The sequence below is a fragment of the Corythoichthys intestinalis genome, chromosome 1 (assembly GCF_030265065.1).
Source record: "Corythoichthys intestinalis isolate RoL2023-P3 chromosome 1, ASM3026506v1, whole genome shotgun sequence".
Classification (NCBI taxonomy): Eukaryota; Metazoa; Chordata; class Actinopteri; order Syngnathiformes; family Syngnathidae; genus Corythoichthys; species Corythoichthys intestinalis.
This window is the reverse complement of record NC_080395.1, coordinates 80,823,194-80,839,788: the sequence shown is the minus strand read 5'-3', so window position 1 is coordinate 80,839,788 and position 16,595 is coordinate 80,823,194. Positions and strand designations below refer to the sequence as shown.

Genomic DNA, 16,595 nt, shown 5'->3' with positions numbered 1-16,595 from the left:
TTGAACATCGTCAGAGTAGAGGTTAGATTGGGCCTAAAAAAATCCAGCCCAACCCGGCCCGAGCCTGATCAATTCACTTGATTTGCAGGCCCAGAGCCTGACCCCCCCGCCGTCAATTTTATGTTATATTTGGGAGGACTCAGGAGAAGAAGGAAATGCGGGGATGAGATGCATGGTTGCGTTCTGTGTGATCACATTTGTGACAATGAATAATAAAAAAAATTAAAGCCTCTCTTTTGCAATGAATTTTCAGTTAAACAATACCGTTAGATGCATATTCAATAAACATTTATATCTTTTATATTTGTGTGTCTGTTCTATCGGTGGATTTGACATTTATTTTAATCTCTTCGAGCTGGCAGAAAAAAAAATCCGCATCTTTCTAAATGTTTAAATAGTCTACATATTTTTGTGATTATTATAAATGCATTTACACAACGAAATAACGCTGGAAAAGTTCCTTAAATATATTTCTTGTATGAGAGCAAAGCTCCACATTGGCTTACATTCAGCGAAGCCTCCTGGACAAGCGTCCAGGAGGCATCCAAACCAGATGGCCGAACCCCCTCAGCTGGCTCCTCACAATGCGGAGGAGTAGCGGCTCGATCCTCCATCCCGGATGATCACTTTTTCACAATTATCCAAGAATGAACTCTTTACACTCTGCGTAGTAAAATTGGGGACACGGCGTCCCCTTGATATGTGTTGGCCATAACGTCTGTTGTACCATAAAGACGTAATTTTTGGGCAGTACATAGACGAACAGTAGCTCTTTCATTCAATACCAGATGTCCTGACAGATCCAAATACCTGTTGCATTGTACCCAAATGAGTTTTCCGCAGAGCCAGGCGGTTTACCAAAAATTGACCGTTAACAAAATTCTTCACGATGACCGACGTAATTTTGACCATGTCGGTAAATTTGGTCATTTAATAAAACAAGTAAATATAGTCTTTTCATCCCGCTTTGACGCCGTGTTGTTCGGCTACGTTCGTTCCCCTTTAAGAAAGCAGTCAGTGTGTTTACATGTGAAGTCACGTGGTTATCAGGAAATCAAGCAAACAGCAGCCCAGTAGACTAACGCTAGCGGCTAATGCTACAAGCAAACGTGATGGAGTCGGGCTTAAGGGAGCTTAGCCAAACTTTCACCCGACATTAAGTAGACTCTTGGCGGCCTCCAGGCGGGCTTTCACCCGCTTTCCTCACGATTTCATGAGAGGGTGCTTCTATTGCTTTCTACTGGCTGCCGCTAGCGGCTAACGCTACAAATGAACGTGATGGGAGTCTGATAGCGGCTCTAACCTTGTCAAAACGGCTGAACTTAATGAGTGGATTGGGCACCGACTGCATCTAGCAATTAGTATGTCGCGTTATTTTGTATCTGTGTGTGTGTGTGTGATTTCTTTGACAGCTTTTATGATGGTAAAGCATTCACCATAAATTATAATCCAACAGTGGGGCTTATAATATCACCATTTAATGGCCACCGCTATTTTTCTGTATGTGCTTGCTTTATTCTGTGTCATTACTGCCATCATAAAATCTTAAACGCTTCATTGGCATAAGAGCAATATAGCTTTAGCGTGTGTGTCTCTGTGGTGGGGGTGCATGTGTGCGTGCATGTATTTAAAAAAATGCTCTGAAAAAAAGAAGAAAAAAAAAACACAGAAACATTGAAGTAAAAAGCAAAAAGTAATAAAGTCACATCAGCCATGAACAATAAGTTGTCTGTTTGAAGTGTACTGTTCAAGTCGTATGTCATTTGTGTTACAATGACATGTTTGCACAGTCGTCGTATTGATTTGTATAATGTTGTTCAAGTCATACTAGCTGTTATAAATGTTCAAACTTGAATTCTTATTGTTTACAAGACATTTTCATATACTTAATGTTTAGACTGCATGTACAATTGTTAAACATGTTAAATTGAAAGCTGGTAAATAAAAAAGAGAAACAGTACAGAAAAGCAGTTTCTTTTCAGGTCAGTCACGTCAGCCTCTCGCCATAGTACACGCACACACACACCCACGCACCCCCCCCCCCACACACACACAATTTAGTTTTTGTGTTTGTTTTTGTGTCTGTCTGTTTGTCAGTTTTTGTGTTTGTCTATCTGTCAGTTTGTATATTTGTTCGTGCCATGTGAGAGAATATTCTCAAAAGCTGGAGAGGTCATTAGCAAAAAGAGGAACCGGCTGAAACCAAATGCTGCTGAGATGATTCTGTTTTTAAATAAAAATGTGTGAATCATCCAAATCCCCATCCCAGTGTCACTAGCATTCTATACACCTACCATCAAGAGTTCCCTATTGCACAAGCATTTGCGTATTTCATTTAAAAGTAACACAACAGCTTTTTTTTGTTTGTTTTCATTATTATTATTATTTTTTTTTTTTTTTAATTAATCTGGGGGAAGAATAAAGAATACATTTCAGGCTAGTGGTCAAACCCACTACTGCTCGCACATCAGACATAGTATATAACCACCATACCACCCACAGGTTTCATTGTTCAGATGACACTTGGTCATTTGGTTAGATGAAAATTCAATATATTTTTGTCCAGAAGATGTCACCACACTGAATTGTGTCAAATGCCTCGTAGCACGGAACCATCTCAACACATTTGCTTCAGCGGTACAGAAAGCAGCGGTGAAGCAGTGTCGTCTGTCGTGACTCACCACACTGATTCGTGGCAAATGCTTCATAACACTGAATGAACCATTTCGACACGTTGCTTGATATATATTTACTGCTTCAGAAAGCTAAGGTTTCTCCATCACTAGTACGACCCTAATTTCCAAATGTTCCACGTGACGTTGAGACGTGTTTGATGCACGAATTCTTCTTTGTTTGTATGTTTGTTTTCTTTTGATGCACGAGTTCTTTAGAGCGTCATCCTCCAGCCTTTGTGTCGTTGGACGTGCGTGCGTGCGTGCGTGCGTGCGTGCGTGACGTAGTCAAGCTTGTGTGTCTGTCACAGAGCGAAAGAGGCTTGCGTCGTATTAAATTCTCCTCTGAAGTTTATCTGGCTGATCTTCTATCTGGACCTGAGAGATGAAGAAGGCACAATCGCTCCTTTTCCAAGCGTTGACCGTGCTTGGCATTTGGGCTTCGCTTGGTGAGTTCACGTTTTTATTTGACTTCAAGGTTCACTGCAAACGTTGTTGGGACTGGATTTGTTTCTTCAGATCATTAGGGGATCAATATAAAAGGGCATTTTATTGGCCCCACCTCGGGGAAATGTATACTTGTCAGATTACTAGACATATTAAGCAAACTGTCAGTCTCATTTGAAACAATGGAAACAATACATTATACATCCGCGGTTTTGAGACACTTTCTGATCCGACTGTGAACTTTTGAAAAAAGGGTGTAGTAAAGCCTATTTAAAACTAACGACTGACTTTAAGCATTGATATACCACTCATTTAACTCACTGACCGCCACTGACTGAAAACCTGAAACATTCACTTCGGTTTGCCTTGGAAATTCACTTCGGTTTGCCTTGGAAGGCTGCAAATGGATTGGACGTCTAGCTCCGTCATTGGCACAGAAACATGAGAATCCATAGCCAGTCCTCCCAGTTAAGAATAAGCGCACTTCTGTTGTTGTCAGTAGTAAGCTAAACGAACCAAAATTATACATTAATACAAATGTATATATATAACTATTTTAAAACTATTAAAATTATTATGAATTAAAAAAATAACACTAAATATTACTATTAAATTTTATTATAATAATTTTAATAACTTAATAATAATACATTTAATAAATTCATAATAATTTATTTTTTAATTTAATTTTATAGTATTATATAATACTATATTATTAGTAGTATTATTATTACTAAATATAATAACACTAAATATATAATACTAAATATTGACTAATGGCAGTTAAATACTCTTGTAGTTTAGTTTTGGTTAGTTTTAGTTTTATACTAAAGGGTCATAGTATTTACCTATGATATAAATAAATATCTACTTTTTTTAATTCCATTATAATCTTAATGATTTTTTTAATCAATAAATTATCAATAAACCCAATAGATTTGTATTAATGTATAATTGTATTTTTTCATATATAAATAAAATTAACATTAAAAAATAAAAAATAAATACATATATGTTACAGTTCTACATGGACTGAGGTTTTCAATGCAACTTTTCACATTCCAGGTGTTTTGTTTCACATTGCGAGATGGATAATTTTGTATGTGGTGCCTGTGTGTGTGTTTTGTCATAATGTATCAAACGTAGGAAGAGAATGTCCAAAAGACATGTGCTTCAACACAACAGAAACTTAGCTCCAAAACCATTGTCTGTGATCTCAATTGATCTGGATCATGAATACATATAGGTTGAGGTCCTGGAAGGGGAGGGATAATTGAACTTTTAATGACCGAAGGGAAAACAAACAACAACAAAAAACCTGCAGTTGAACACAATCTTGATGACTTTTACAATTGTTGTTACAATATGATTAACACCCCCCACCAACACAAACCTATATAAAGACAAACCGAACACTTTAAAATGCAACTTTTTTTCACCTCGACCTATAACCTTACTCACCTTGTCTTCACTGATGCAAAAGCATCTATTGCACTTTCATATGACAGTTGTTTTGGAAGGGCACTTCTTTCCTGGACTTGGTGGGCTTGGACTTGGTGCTGATGTGGATAAGTTCGCTGTAAAAGATGGCCCAGAATGTACAGAGGCAGAAGGAAAATATTTCAGAAGAGCATCTAGAGAAGAAAGTGGAATCTTACATTATATTTGTCAAATAGCTGCTCATTGTCAAACCAGCATGATAGCGCCTAAAGTCTTGCAGCCTACTGTACCTGTCTATTGGACCCGGTCACTATCTTTGATGGGCGTAGTTGAAAGAAAATACATTCTTGAAGCACTGCAACTACACAGGACTATTCAATAATAATGAATTAAATAAAATAAGACAGCAAATAAATACCTATTGAATTTTTTTTTTTTTTTTACATGAACGTGATCGCCATTTTAATGAATTAATGACACATTTAAAAACAAATGTTTGCATTTAAATCCATGGCACTTTTAGTCCCCCATACCACAGAACTTTGAAATTATTAATGCATATTTTATGGTGTATTTGTATAATTAACCTTGCCACTTTTTTAGGCAAGGCAAATTTATTTGAAAGGCAAAATTTCACACAAGGTAAAAGTGGTTCACATCACATGAAAGTAAGCAAGACAAGTTGGGTCCCCCATAGACTTTGTCCAAATTTCTCAAAAATTGGAGGGGGAGTAAATTTAACTGAAACTAATCAACAGCTGGCTGAATACTGAAAATATTTCTAAAACAACAGCCTGGCTAATGATACAGTATAATCTTTCTTTAGCACTAAGTCATATAAACTCTATGTGAATAACCGCTAGCTTGCAGTTGCGCTAAGTCTACGTGCTTATGCTGTTGAAAAAAAATCATCACAACAAACCTCTGTTTTTCTTCACGTTTATGGTCTCTTCTTTCTTTTTCTTCTGACCCGGAGGGCTTTTGTCTTTTCATGAAGTTGACGTCACCGTAACGTCGCTCAATTGCGGAGGCTAAAAATAGCACCGTCAGGTAGCTCACTCGTCTGCTGGGTGGTGAGACTGGGGTCTGTGGTGAAATTATCACATCACAGGAAAAAGTGAAACGGGCAGAGGGTCCACTAGAAAAATGATTTCATTATTATTTAAAGACTTATTATGAACGGTTTTGCTCTTCTTTTCTTTGAATTTTTTGAATACTGCTATCATCAAATATTATTTGAATATTTTTCTTGACGCCCTTAGGACGCTGCTGCAGGCCTACGAGCCCTCCTGCTACGCGCCCTCCTGCTACGCGCCCTCCTGTTACGCGCCCTCCTGTTACGCGCCCTCCTGTTACGGTCGCTCCTGCTACGGTCGCTCCTCCTACGGGCCCTCCTGTTACGGGCCCTCCTGTTACGGGCCCTCCTGTTACGGTCGCTCCTGTTACGGTCGCTCCTGCTACGGGCCCTCCTCTTACGGTCGCTCCTGCTACGGGCCATCCTGCTACGGGCGTTCCTGTTACGGGCCCTCCTGTTACGGTCGCTCCTGCTACGGTCGCTCCTGCTACGGGCCCTCCTGTTACGGTCGCTCCTGCTACGGTCGCTCCTGCTACGGTCGCTCCTCCTACGGGCCCTCCTGTTACGGGCCCTCCTGTTACGGGCCCTCCTGTTACGGTCGCTCCTGCTACGGGCCCTCCTCTTACGGTCGCTCCTGCTACGGGCCATCCTGCTACGGGCGTTCCTGTTACGGGCCCTCCTGTTACGGTCGCTCCTGCTACGGTCGCTCCTGCTACGGGCCGTCCTCCTACGGGCCCTCCTGTTACGGTAGCTCCTGTTACGGTCGCTCCTACTACGGGCCCTCGTGCTACGGGCCCTCCTCTTACGGGCCCTGATAAGAAGGTTGTATCGCCTACTCGACGGCCCAAGTCTGCTGAGGGCTGTCAGGCACCCTGGCGGCTCAACAACCAACATAGTTACTGCTTTGCCAATGACTCTAAATCTTGGGATGATGCCAAACGCTACTGTTCATCCAATGGGGGGCACCTGCTGATAATCCGGAGCAGCGCGGAGAGGGTGAGCGGCCTTTCACTAAGTGTCTCTCGTGCCCTTTAGTACTGATGCAATTTGTTTCAGGACTGGTTGAAAGAGCAACTCGATGGCTTTGACTACTGGATCGGCCTGAAGAGCCCATACCCGTGGAAGTGGATTGACGGAACTCCTTTGAAATCAGAACTAGCGTAAGCAGTATAAGGAAAGCGTAATGTAGACACGTAAAATTTGGGTACTTCCTACTCACTCATCACTATAACACCCAAAATGACAGCTGCACCCAAGGAAAAGTGCTTCTTCTTTGCTTTATAGGGAACTGAACAGCCTTATGTGGCGACTGCTATTATCGATAAGATGATTGGTAAAGCACAACCGAATCAGAATCGATCAAAATAACATCCCTCAGCGTATCTGCTTTTTAACAGGCCGTTTAGTTAAAAAGAATTTCTGAAATGTTTTTTGACAGGCCGTTTTGTTAAGAAGAATGGTTCTAGTCAAGGCTGATTTATGCTTCTGCGTTCCGGTGACAGCGGAGCGACGCCGTAGGCCCTACGCCAGGGTTCACTAAATCCGGACCCTAGTGACGGGATCTGTCGTTCACTTGAGTAAACGAATCCATTCCGGATCGTTCAGTAAAAAGATTCGTTCAAACGAATCGTTCAACGAATCGTTCGCCCCCCTCATCTCCCTCCCCGTCCAAATGAATCGTTCGGTTACTGAACGGGAAGTGACGTTGCCGAACGAATCACCAAAGACCGCTTCGCAGTATAACTGAACGGGAAGTGACATTCTTGGTCCCTCCCTCTCTTGCACATTGACCACTCGTCGTAGTTTCAGTAATGAGTGACAGGCAATATCATTCTGCTTTCACAGACAGCCTCGTCTCCCTCCCACCCGCTGCTGCAAAAGCGAGGGAGAACTTCCGCGTCGTCTGTCCTAGTTCTATGGGCTCAAAATCATGGCTCGTGCTTGCATTTCGATTTAGGACACGGTTAAACATTTTCCTTTTGTGGGAGGAGTGGGGGTTTGGGGTCGGGGGCGCACGGACTTTCTTTAGCATGTTCTCGATCACATATACAATGCTGCTGCTAGCCTGCTACCAGCCAACGCAGCATGCTTGCTGTCACGAAAATAAAAATAAATCGAAAGTTTAATTTCTAAATGGAACGACCAACACATATTTACCTCTCACTCTGTTGTATTTTTGTTTTCATGCTCATCACTATTATTTTTAGTCACTATTGTTAAAACTATAAGTGTAAATAGCTAGTTTTCGAATGTGCTGCTCTGAAATAAAGACAATACTGCATTTTGATATTTGACAGTTTAATTGCAAATCAGTATTAAGATGATCGTACTGAATTTTTGCACTGGTATTAATAAATAAAATAATCCGGTCAGCTACCCTGTCGTCACCGCATCTCAGATCGTCAAATGCTGACGAGAAATGGTTGTTTGCCCTTTACGATGTCGCCTTTCTACCCTTATTAGTCTGTTAAGAAAAATGTAGACATATTGCGACATCTCCCGTGTCCGCGTGCGTTGTTTTGGGGCGCTTGAGTAGTGCATGATGGACGGATTGACATAATTTGTCAAACCAAGCAACACCTGACACGGGGGAAAAAAATAAAACACTCGGAAAAAAATGACATGTATATACAGTTTCATTGCAAATCAGTATTATGGTGATCGTATTGACGTTTTGCACTGGTATTAATAAATAAAATAATCCGGTCAGCTCCCCTGTCGTCCCCGCATCTCAGATTGTCAAATGCTGACGAGAAATAATTGTTTGCTCTTTACGATATCGCCTTTCTACTCTCATTAGTCTGTTAAGAAAAATGTAGACATATTGCGACATCTCCCGTGTCCATGTGCGTTGTTGTGGGGCGCTTGAGTAGCACATGATGGACGGATTGACATAATTTGTCAAACCAACCAACACCTGACATGGGAAAAAAAAAATAAAACACTTGGAAAAAATGGACATGTGTATACCGTTTCATTGCAAATCAGTATTATGGTGATCATACTATTCTTTTTTTCTGTGCACATATGAGGTAAATATCGCTGCCATGAAGCCTCCATATAGTGACAGTTCTTTGCCCCCTTCATTGCCGTCACGCGACCGCAGCTCAGCTTTTGCTTGCCTCGTAGCTACCCGTGTTTTAAATTACTGTAAATTTGATAGTATGTCGTAATAGGTAGTCCCGAGTCTGTTGAGAAAAGTAGTACACTAAACCATGCTCGCTAGATTTGTGTGGTGTTTTTGTCTTTTTGAGCTGCATTTGATAGGCTCCACGTTAACAAATATGTGACAAAGTCCTTTCCTTTCATTTTTTGATTCGTTCACCACATAGTCATTACTGGAAAGTCACGTTAGCAGCAAGCTAGGTCAGGAACCGGAGGACCGAGTCACTGAACGGGAAGTGACAAAACTCAGTCTTGCCCCCTTGCCTGCACGCTGGCTGCTTATTGGCCACACGTGGAAGTGAGTGACATACGCCCTGATTCTGTTTCCGGTCCCTCCCCTGCCCGCGATGAGGCTGGCGTCTGATTGGTCGTGTGCGATGTCAGAAGACGCTGCCGCTTGCTCAACGCCCTCCCACGCAGTGAACAAGCACCAACTTCATAGAACGAATCAGTGCAGATGGTGATTAGTTCGGTCTCGTTCACCCAAACAATTCGTTCAAAAAGAACGAATCATTCGCGACCGATACAACACTACCGGACCCCGGTGCCACTTTTCCTGTCGTGTTTTCCACGTCTCTCTCCCCTAACACACCTGAATCAAATGATTGTCATCAGCAACCTCTCCAGAAGCCTGATAATGATCCTGATTATATTGATTCAGGTGTGTTGGAGGAGGGAGACATGGAAAACACGACAGGAAAAGTGGCACCGAGGTCCGGATTTAGTGAAGCCTGCCCTACGCCGTCATTGCGCACTTGAACTTCTGCGTCACGGGAACACTTTGCTCTGTAACTCACCACCATGCCACTAGAGGAGGTGTGGGCTTGAACAATTTTGCGCAACCGAAAAGAGTGTATTTGCAGCTGCAGCTAATCAATACTGAACAACAAATGTTGACGCGTGGGCAACACAGAAGACGTGTGCGAATGTTTGAAAATGGCGGCGGTGTTGTGCTGAACCGGAAAAAGAGCGGACCAATCACAGTCCTTCAACGTTTACGTTACGCGCGTGTGTGTTAACGTCGTAGAATATCTTGCCGGAACTCCCTGACATAAGGGTAGGCACGGAGCCCTTTTTTTTTTGGGGGGGGGGGGGGGGGGGGGGGGTTGTGCTTTTCGCACAGTTTTAAATAGAGCACACAATAAAACACAACAGGTTTCACACACACACAGTGGTTAGCACGTCGGCCTCACAGTCCTGGGATCAAGGGTTTTTTGAAAAACGCTCTGGCCTTCCTGTGTGGAGTTTGCATGTTCTGCCCATGCCTGCTTGGGTTTTCTTCGGGTACTCCAGTTTCCCCACATCCCAAAAACATGCATGGTAGGCTAATCGACCACACTAAATTGTCCCTAGGTACGAGTGTGTGCGCGCGAATGGTTGTTCGTCTCCTTGTGCCCTGCAATTGGCTGGTAACCGATTCAGCGCGTACCCCGCCTAATGGTTGTTCGTCTCCTTATGCCTTGCAATTGGCTGGTAACCGATTCAGCGCGTACCCCGTCTACCGCCCACAGTTATCTGGGATTGGCTCCAGCCGTGACCCTCTTGAGGATAAGCGGCTCAGAAATGGAATGAATGAAAGGTTTCACACATGCATTACTGCATTACAGTGAAACGAGGCATAAATGAGAAACTGATTCCCATATATCCATTATTTTTTCACTGGTTTACAAAATTCCATCTAAAAGTCCATCTAAGAAACACACTTATAAGAAATAAACGTGATCATTACAAAAAAAATCTTCTTACTGAGCAAAATCATATATATATATTTTTTAACTATATATTTTTAAGGATAATTTCATGTATTGATTTTGTTTTTTGTTTTTTTTTTTGCACTTGATTTGTAAATGCGACTGATGCTCAACTAGGGATGAGCTTCAGAGCAGCTGCCGAAAGGTTGTTTTATAGCAGGATCTCGGTATGAAAGGTACTTCTGTGCAGGCTCTGGGATGCAGGTGAGCCTAACCTCCAAAATGAAGACTGTGTTGAGATGGGGGGACGTCGAGGTCGCTTGAACGACCTCTCCTGCACCTCCCTTAGACGTTACATCTGCAAGCGATGCCAAGGTGAGTTGGCGCCTTCTGTTGGTGTGCACCAACTATACTACACTGTGCTTTCGATTAGAGCAGGGGATTCTCAAACTTTTTCCTGTGAGAGCCACATAACTTTTCCCTTCTCTGATGAGGGGCCGGGTCAGTTTGTAACAGAAAAAGTGTGACGATTGCAGGAGTGCCTAAATGCAAAAATGAATTGTTTTTCAGAAAGCCACAATCAAATAACCCTTTCTGGATTCTTCACGGAACAAAAGTAAATAAAATAAAAATAATAATATAAAATAAAGATAATATGTCAAGTTCAAAAATAGATCTTTAGGTAGACATAGGAGAGAAGACACTCAGTTTTCTTGGCCAAGGAGAGCAACATGTGACTCGTGAGTCACCAAAATTGATCTCGAGGAAAAATATCCTCCTTGGTATTTTATTTAGGGGTTTGTCCTAAACAAAGATGGATGTCGCCCTAAGGGAGGGGAGAGCAAGCTGGAGACACCCATGTGGTTTTCGATTGGATATGTGTGTGCATGTAGGTGGAACTAAGTGAATACACATGTGGAAGCAAGATCTTATGTAAACAATCATATAAACAGTCAAAATAATCCAGACACTTCAGTTATGCAACGCTGCGGCCATGGATGGAAAATTGTCCTCGAAGGTCTAGACGGAAGTCCAGACGCCAGGTGCTGAAGATGCCTCGGAAGGTCTAGTTACGCAATGATGCGGCCATGAAGCAAAATAGTTGTCATCCCGACCCTCTTTTACCCTTTGTAACACTTAAGCATTATACTACAACCTGGTACAGCAAGCAATAATCATTTACTGGTTATATAAGTAAGAAAAATATGGCATTATGTATTTATGGTATGTATGAGCACAAGCAAATATTCAATCAATCAACCAAGCAAATATTTAATCAATCAAACCTCGATAATTACCTCAACATAATATAATATTATCACTATTAATTAAATAGATAATAACCAAATAGCCCTCTGGGTTCTTCACAGAAAAAAGCCAGGAAATAAATAACACTATTGGAAAAAAAAGAAATTGATTGTTCAGGGGGCCGGACCGAATGTGGAGGCGGGCCGTAGTTTGGAGAGTGAATAATATATGAATGTGAGAGGAGAATATATGTGTGTGAGGGTGAATATGTATGTGAATGGAGAATGTATGTGTGTGTGTGTGAGGGCCAGAATGAAAAATGTCTTGTACGGCCCCTCATATAGTTCAGTTAGTCTTTCGTCTACTTTAAGAATGAGCTTGCATACGATTGATAATAGAGGCCTACTTGTACCACTAATACTTTTTCCATTCTGAGAGATTCAGGCATCATTATTAGCTGCCTATCAATCAAATACATTTGCTTAGTTGGCAAATTGTGCACTATCATACTTCTGACTCCGAGGCTGCAAGTGTTCTGCGCTCATATACATCTGTGAAACGTGACCGTGTTGCGGACGCAGCTTGAATGTGGTCTACCGATGGAGCACAGGATCACATAGTGTGCTGATTATTTAGCTGGGAAGATTCATGGCTTCCTAATATGCAATGTGCTCACTCACACTTAAAATCTTAATGTCAAATCTCATGTGTCCTACCTTGGTTGATGTTTGTTTCAATACCAGATAGCGATGAGATTATGTACAACGGCATTAAAGGCACTTGCAACCTCCAAGTGGATGTGTACCAGGTGAGTTGACGATTGTATGAGTTGTAGTTGGCATGTTCTGGAGGTTGCCCATAGCGATTAGCGCTTGACTGATATATCAATTTCACGCTGCCTTTATGTGTGCGTGCAGGAAGTTTCCGAAGTGCTGTTCAAAGAGCGTCTATACGCTGGCTGCATCATCGTCATCCAAGGAAAAGTGAAGCCGAACCCAACCAAGTAATTGTCACCATTCCCCCACGTTGTGTTAGGTTCGCTGTTACAAGAACTACCTGTCTGTATTGCAGGTTTATCGTCCACCTATCTTTGGGCCACGGTGAAGACACCCCGATGCGCATCGAAGTTGATTTCAAAGATGGGGACCTTGAGCTATTGACCCGCATCGGGAGTCATGTTGATGGAAAGTATGTCAACAAGATCGTCAAAAAGGACTCCTTCCCCTTCGCAGCCGGAAGCGACTTTGAGGTCATTATGTCATTTTAGGCACACCATCAAATTACAAAAAATTGAGGTGGTTGGAGCTTCTTCTCACGTCGGCTGGACTAATCATGCATTCTTTTACAGATGACCATCGAGTGCGGCGGCGACATTTTCCGCTTGGCCGTCGGCAACGACTTTGAGGTGGAATACGAGAATGATGGTTATGATCTGCAAAATATCCACAGGCTGTTGGTGGAGGATGATGTGACAGTCACCAACGTCAGGCTGATTTGAGGCTGCCAGCGCAGTAAAATGGGAGGTGCTGCTTCTTCTCAGGATGTTGACGCCATGACGGCTCTTAACTAGGGTGACCGCCAGAGGGGAAAGTGGCTAGAATTCATTGCTGGAACTCCCCGACATGAAGGTCACCACGGAGCCAGAATTTTTTTTTTACACACATAAAAATAAAACGGTATTACACATGCATTAGGCTACTGCATTACACATCCTATCACAAGGTAAACATGAGAAGTTGATTTTCATTCAAAATTGTATTTTTCAATGTAACAGTTAATAAAATAGCAGAAACCCCAACCTCTCCAAACCTCTATCTCTTTATTTTCCCTCATTTCCTCACGTCTAAATGCAAAAATTGAACTCCGAAAGAACATAGAATTACAATTGTGAAAATTTTTTGTCAAATAATCATGTCACAAAAAATACAAATGACTTACAGTGAAATGGAATGTATTTTGAAGATCGCACATTGACATGGAAGATGTTCTGAACCTCCCCATCTAACAAATGTAACAAAATTTAATGAAATAAGCCTCTTCAATTCTTTCCTCTCTCTGAAAGAGCTGAGCAATTTTCTGTTGAATTGCCCTGTTGAATTGCCCTTTTTTTATCGCCTTAATTTTGAACGGAAAAATGAGTCCATGCGCACATTGACCCGACTCCTCGTACTTTATAACTGCTGCAGCAAAGGAGAGCTCTGTGCTGTCCATGGAATAAATAAATGTACTGAATTATCGCCTTTCAAACAACACGAGTGTCCCATTTATCAAAGACAATGATGAAAGCAAAGACGATTCTCACTGCTCAGTTGTTTACAATAAGTGTACACTCAAAATAACGATTCAACCCACAATGCACTGTGGCCTTCCGATTGGCTGGCCTCTACAAGACACCACAACTTAAGAAGTTTTGTACATGTGACCCTTCACCACTTAGGTATACATACACTGCCCATCCATATGTTATTATACACATAAAATACTTAGACATTTGTTTCCGAGGCAGAAACGTAACCGAAAGCATTCACGAGTGTCAATGCTACCGCTAGACAACCGCACTGTGAAAGTGAATGAGCTTATGGGCAAAACCGTGACAAAAAAAAACAGATGCCGCGAATTATTCTGACCAGCAGGTGGCAGCAACGCACCGCAAAGGGTCAACTGATGGCCCATATTATTGCATAAAGTCAGCACATCGACACACAATACAACAGCATAAACGTCTCTCAGAACTACTACTTCTCACACTACTAGTAGGAGCCACGTCAACGCAGGCAGGCGATTCTCCTCAAATTGTTCCCGTGAAAAATCATGAAAATCCGACATTTTCACAAATTTATAAATCAGGCCGGATGCAACGGACAGGACGTGAAAAGTGGACATGTCCGGGCAAAGAGGACGTTTGGTCATCCAAGCAAACAGTCATGGCCGATAAAAACTAGATCACGATTGTGTACGATCGGAAAAAAAAAACGGACCCAAAAAGACATCAACACAACTGTTTCTCCACCAAGCATTGTGAGGAATGTTCACAGTCTATGTGCAGCGACTTTAATTCACTTTACAACGCATACTCACATCATCAATGAAGGAGCCGACGTACACTGCTGGCCAAAAGTATTGGCACCCATGCAATTCTGTCAGTTAATGCTCAATTTCTCCCAGAAAATGATTGCAATTACAAATGCATTGTTAGTACTGCTTTGTCATGTACGTGTACAATCATTTAGTTTATTTTTTTTGTCTGTGAATTTCAATCTGTTTGTCACTAGTAAACATCCACTCCATTTGAACAAGGAGGGGGACAGCGAATACGTTCGTTCGCTTCCAGCCCTTCCAGTTCAAATGGAGTGGAGGTTTAAGTGCTGTCAATGGCAACACTTGGAAACTGTTCAGTTTTAGTCAATTTCAGCGACGCCGTTGGACAAAAGCGGTAGTGTTTTGCCTTAAGGCAGACACACACCCAAATAGTGCTGTAAAATCACGATGGTCGCCTGCAGATGGATAAAACATTTGTTTCCAGCGGCTGTGTGAAGGATTAAAAGTAACAAGGTAATGAATCCAGTTGTGGCTAAACAATAGGATAGGATCAAGGCCGGCCCAGCATATACGCAGACTATGCAGCTGCTTAGGGCCCCTGACCACTCGGGGGCGGGGCCCCAATCTGGAAACCTCATTTTATACGTTGTTAATAGAGCATCGTGAATAATGTGGCGCGCATTGCCGTTGATCTATGCAAACATCCATTTTCTTGTCATTACAATCTGGCAACCTGGGGAGTGACGTTAAACCTGCTTTGCGATGATTGGTGCTCAAACTTGCTTGGAAAATAGATGCACGGATATGTGGAAGAGAATTTATCCCTCTGGAGCAGAGAAAGGAAAGAAGAAAATCGGAGAAGAAAAGAAACAACAGTATAGTGCTGCAACGATTAATCGATGAACTCGAGTATTCGATTAGAAAAAACATTCGAATTAAATGTTGTTGCTTCGAGTATTCGTTTAATGAAAGTGGCGTTGTCATGGTTTATTTTGAAAGTGTTTGCATTTACTTTTATTGATTAGGGTGGATACACTGCCCTCTGGTCTGCCTCTTTTTACATGGCTGAATCCAACTGCTCGCTGTTAACACCAACGTAAGCTAAGTTTTTGTTTGAGCTAATGTTTTTTAATGCATTCATAATTTAGTTTATAGGTATATTTAGCCGTTTTTTGTGGGAATATGTGTCTGAACCATTTGTTAAGAGCATTGTGAAAAAAACTTTAGCATTTTATAGCATTTATATGCTAGCTGACTTTCTCTATGCAAGTTAGCCAATTGTTCTTTTGTTGTACATAGATCCTCATTTAAAAAAATATTTATTTATATATGTATCTATATATATATATATATATATATGTAATATATATATATATATATATATGTAATATATATATATATATATATATGTAATATATATGTAATATATATATATATATATATATATATATATATATATGTGTGTAATATATATATATATATATTATATATATATATATATGTATATATGTAATATATATATATATATATATATATATATTATATATATATATATGTATATATGTAATATATATATATATGTAATATATATATATATATATATATATATGTAATATATATATGTAATATATATATATATATATATATTACATATATATATATATATATATTTATATATACTCTTTGAGGCTGAGCTCAGGTATTTTAATTTTTCATGTTCCTTATCTGATTACTCGATTATTCCAACTGACTAGTCCATCAATTAATCGACTACTAAAATATTCTGTAGCTTCAGCCCTACAACAGTTTCGCGGTAAT

At 41.0% G+C, this 16,595-nt stretch overlaps 1 protein-coding gene across 1 annotated transcript; it reads left to right on the top strand.

The window, feature by feature from the left end:
• Window positions 1-2,954: 2,954 nt before the first annotated feature.
• On the top strand, window positions 2,955-13,536 carry LOC130920038 (collectin-12-like). The gene is made up of 8 exons (XM_057843283.1): window positions 2,955-3,121; window positions 5,822-6,630; window positions 6,691-6,794; window positions 10,741-10,865; window positions 12,482-12,546; window positions 12,656-12,741; window positions 12,810-12,987; window positions 13,087-13,536. The coding sequence occupies exons 1-8, from the start codon at window positions 3,058-3,060 to the stop codon at window positions 13,234-13,236; spliced, it is 1,581 nt and encodes a 526-aa protein (XP_057699266.1). The 5' UTR covers window positions 2,955-3,057; the 3' UTR covers window positions 13,237-13,536.
• Window positions 13,537-16,595: the final 3,059 nt, after the last annotated feature.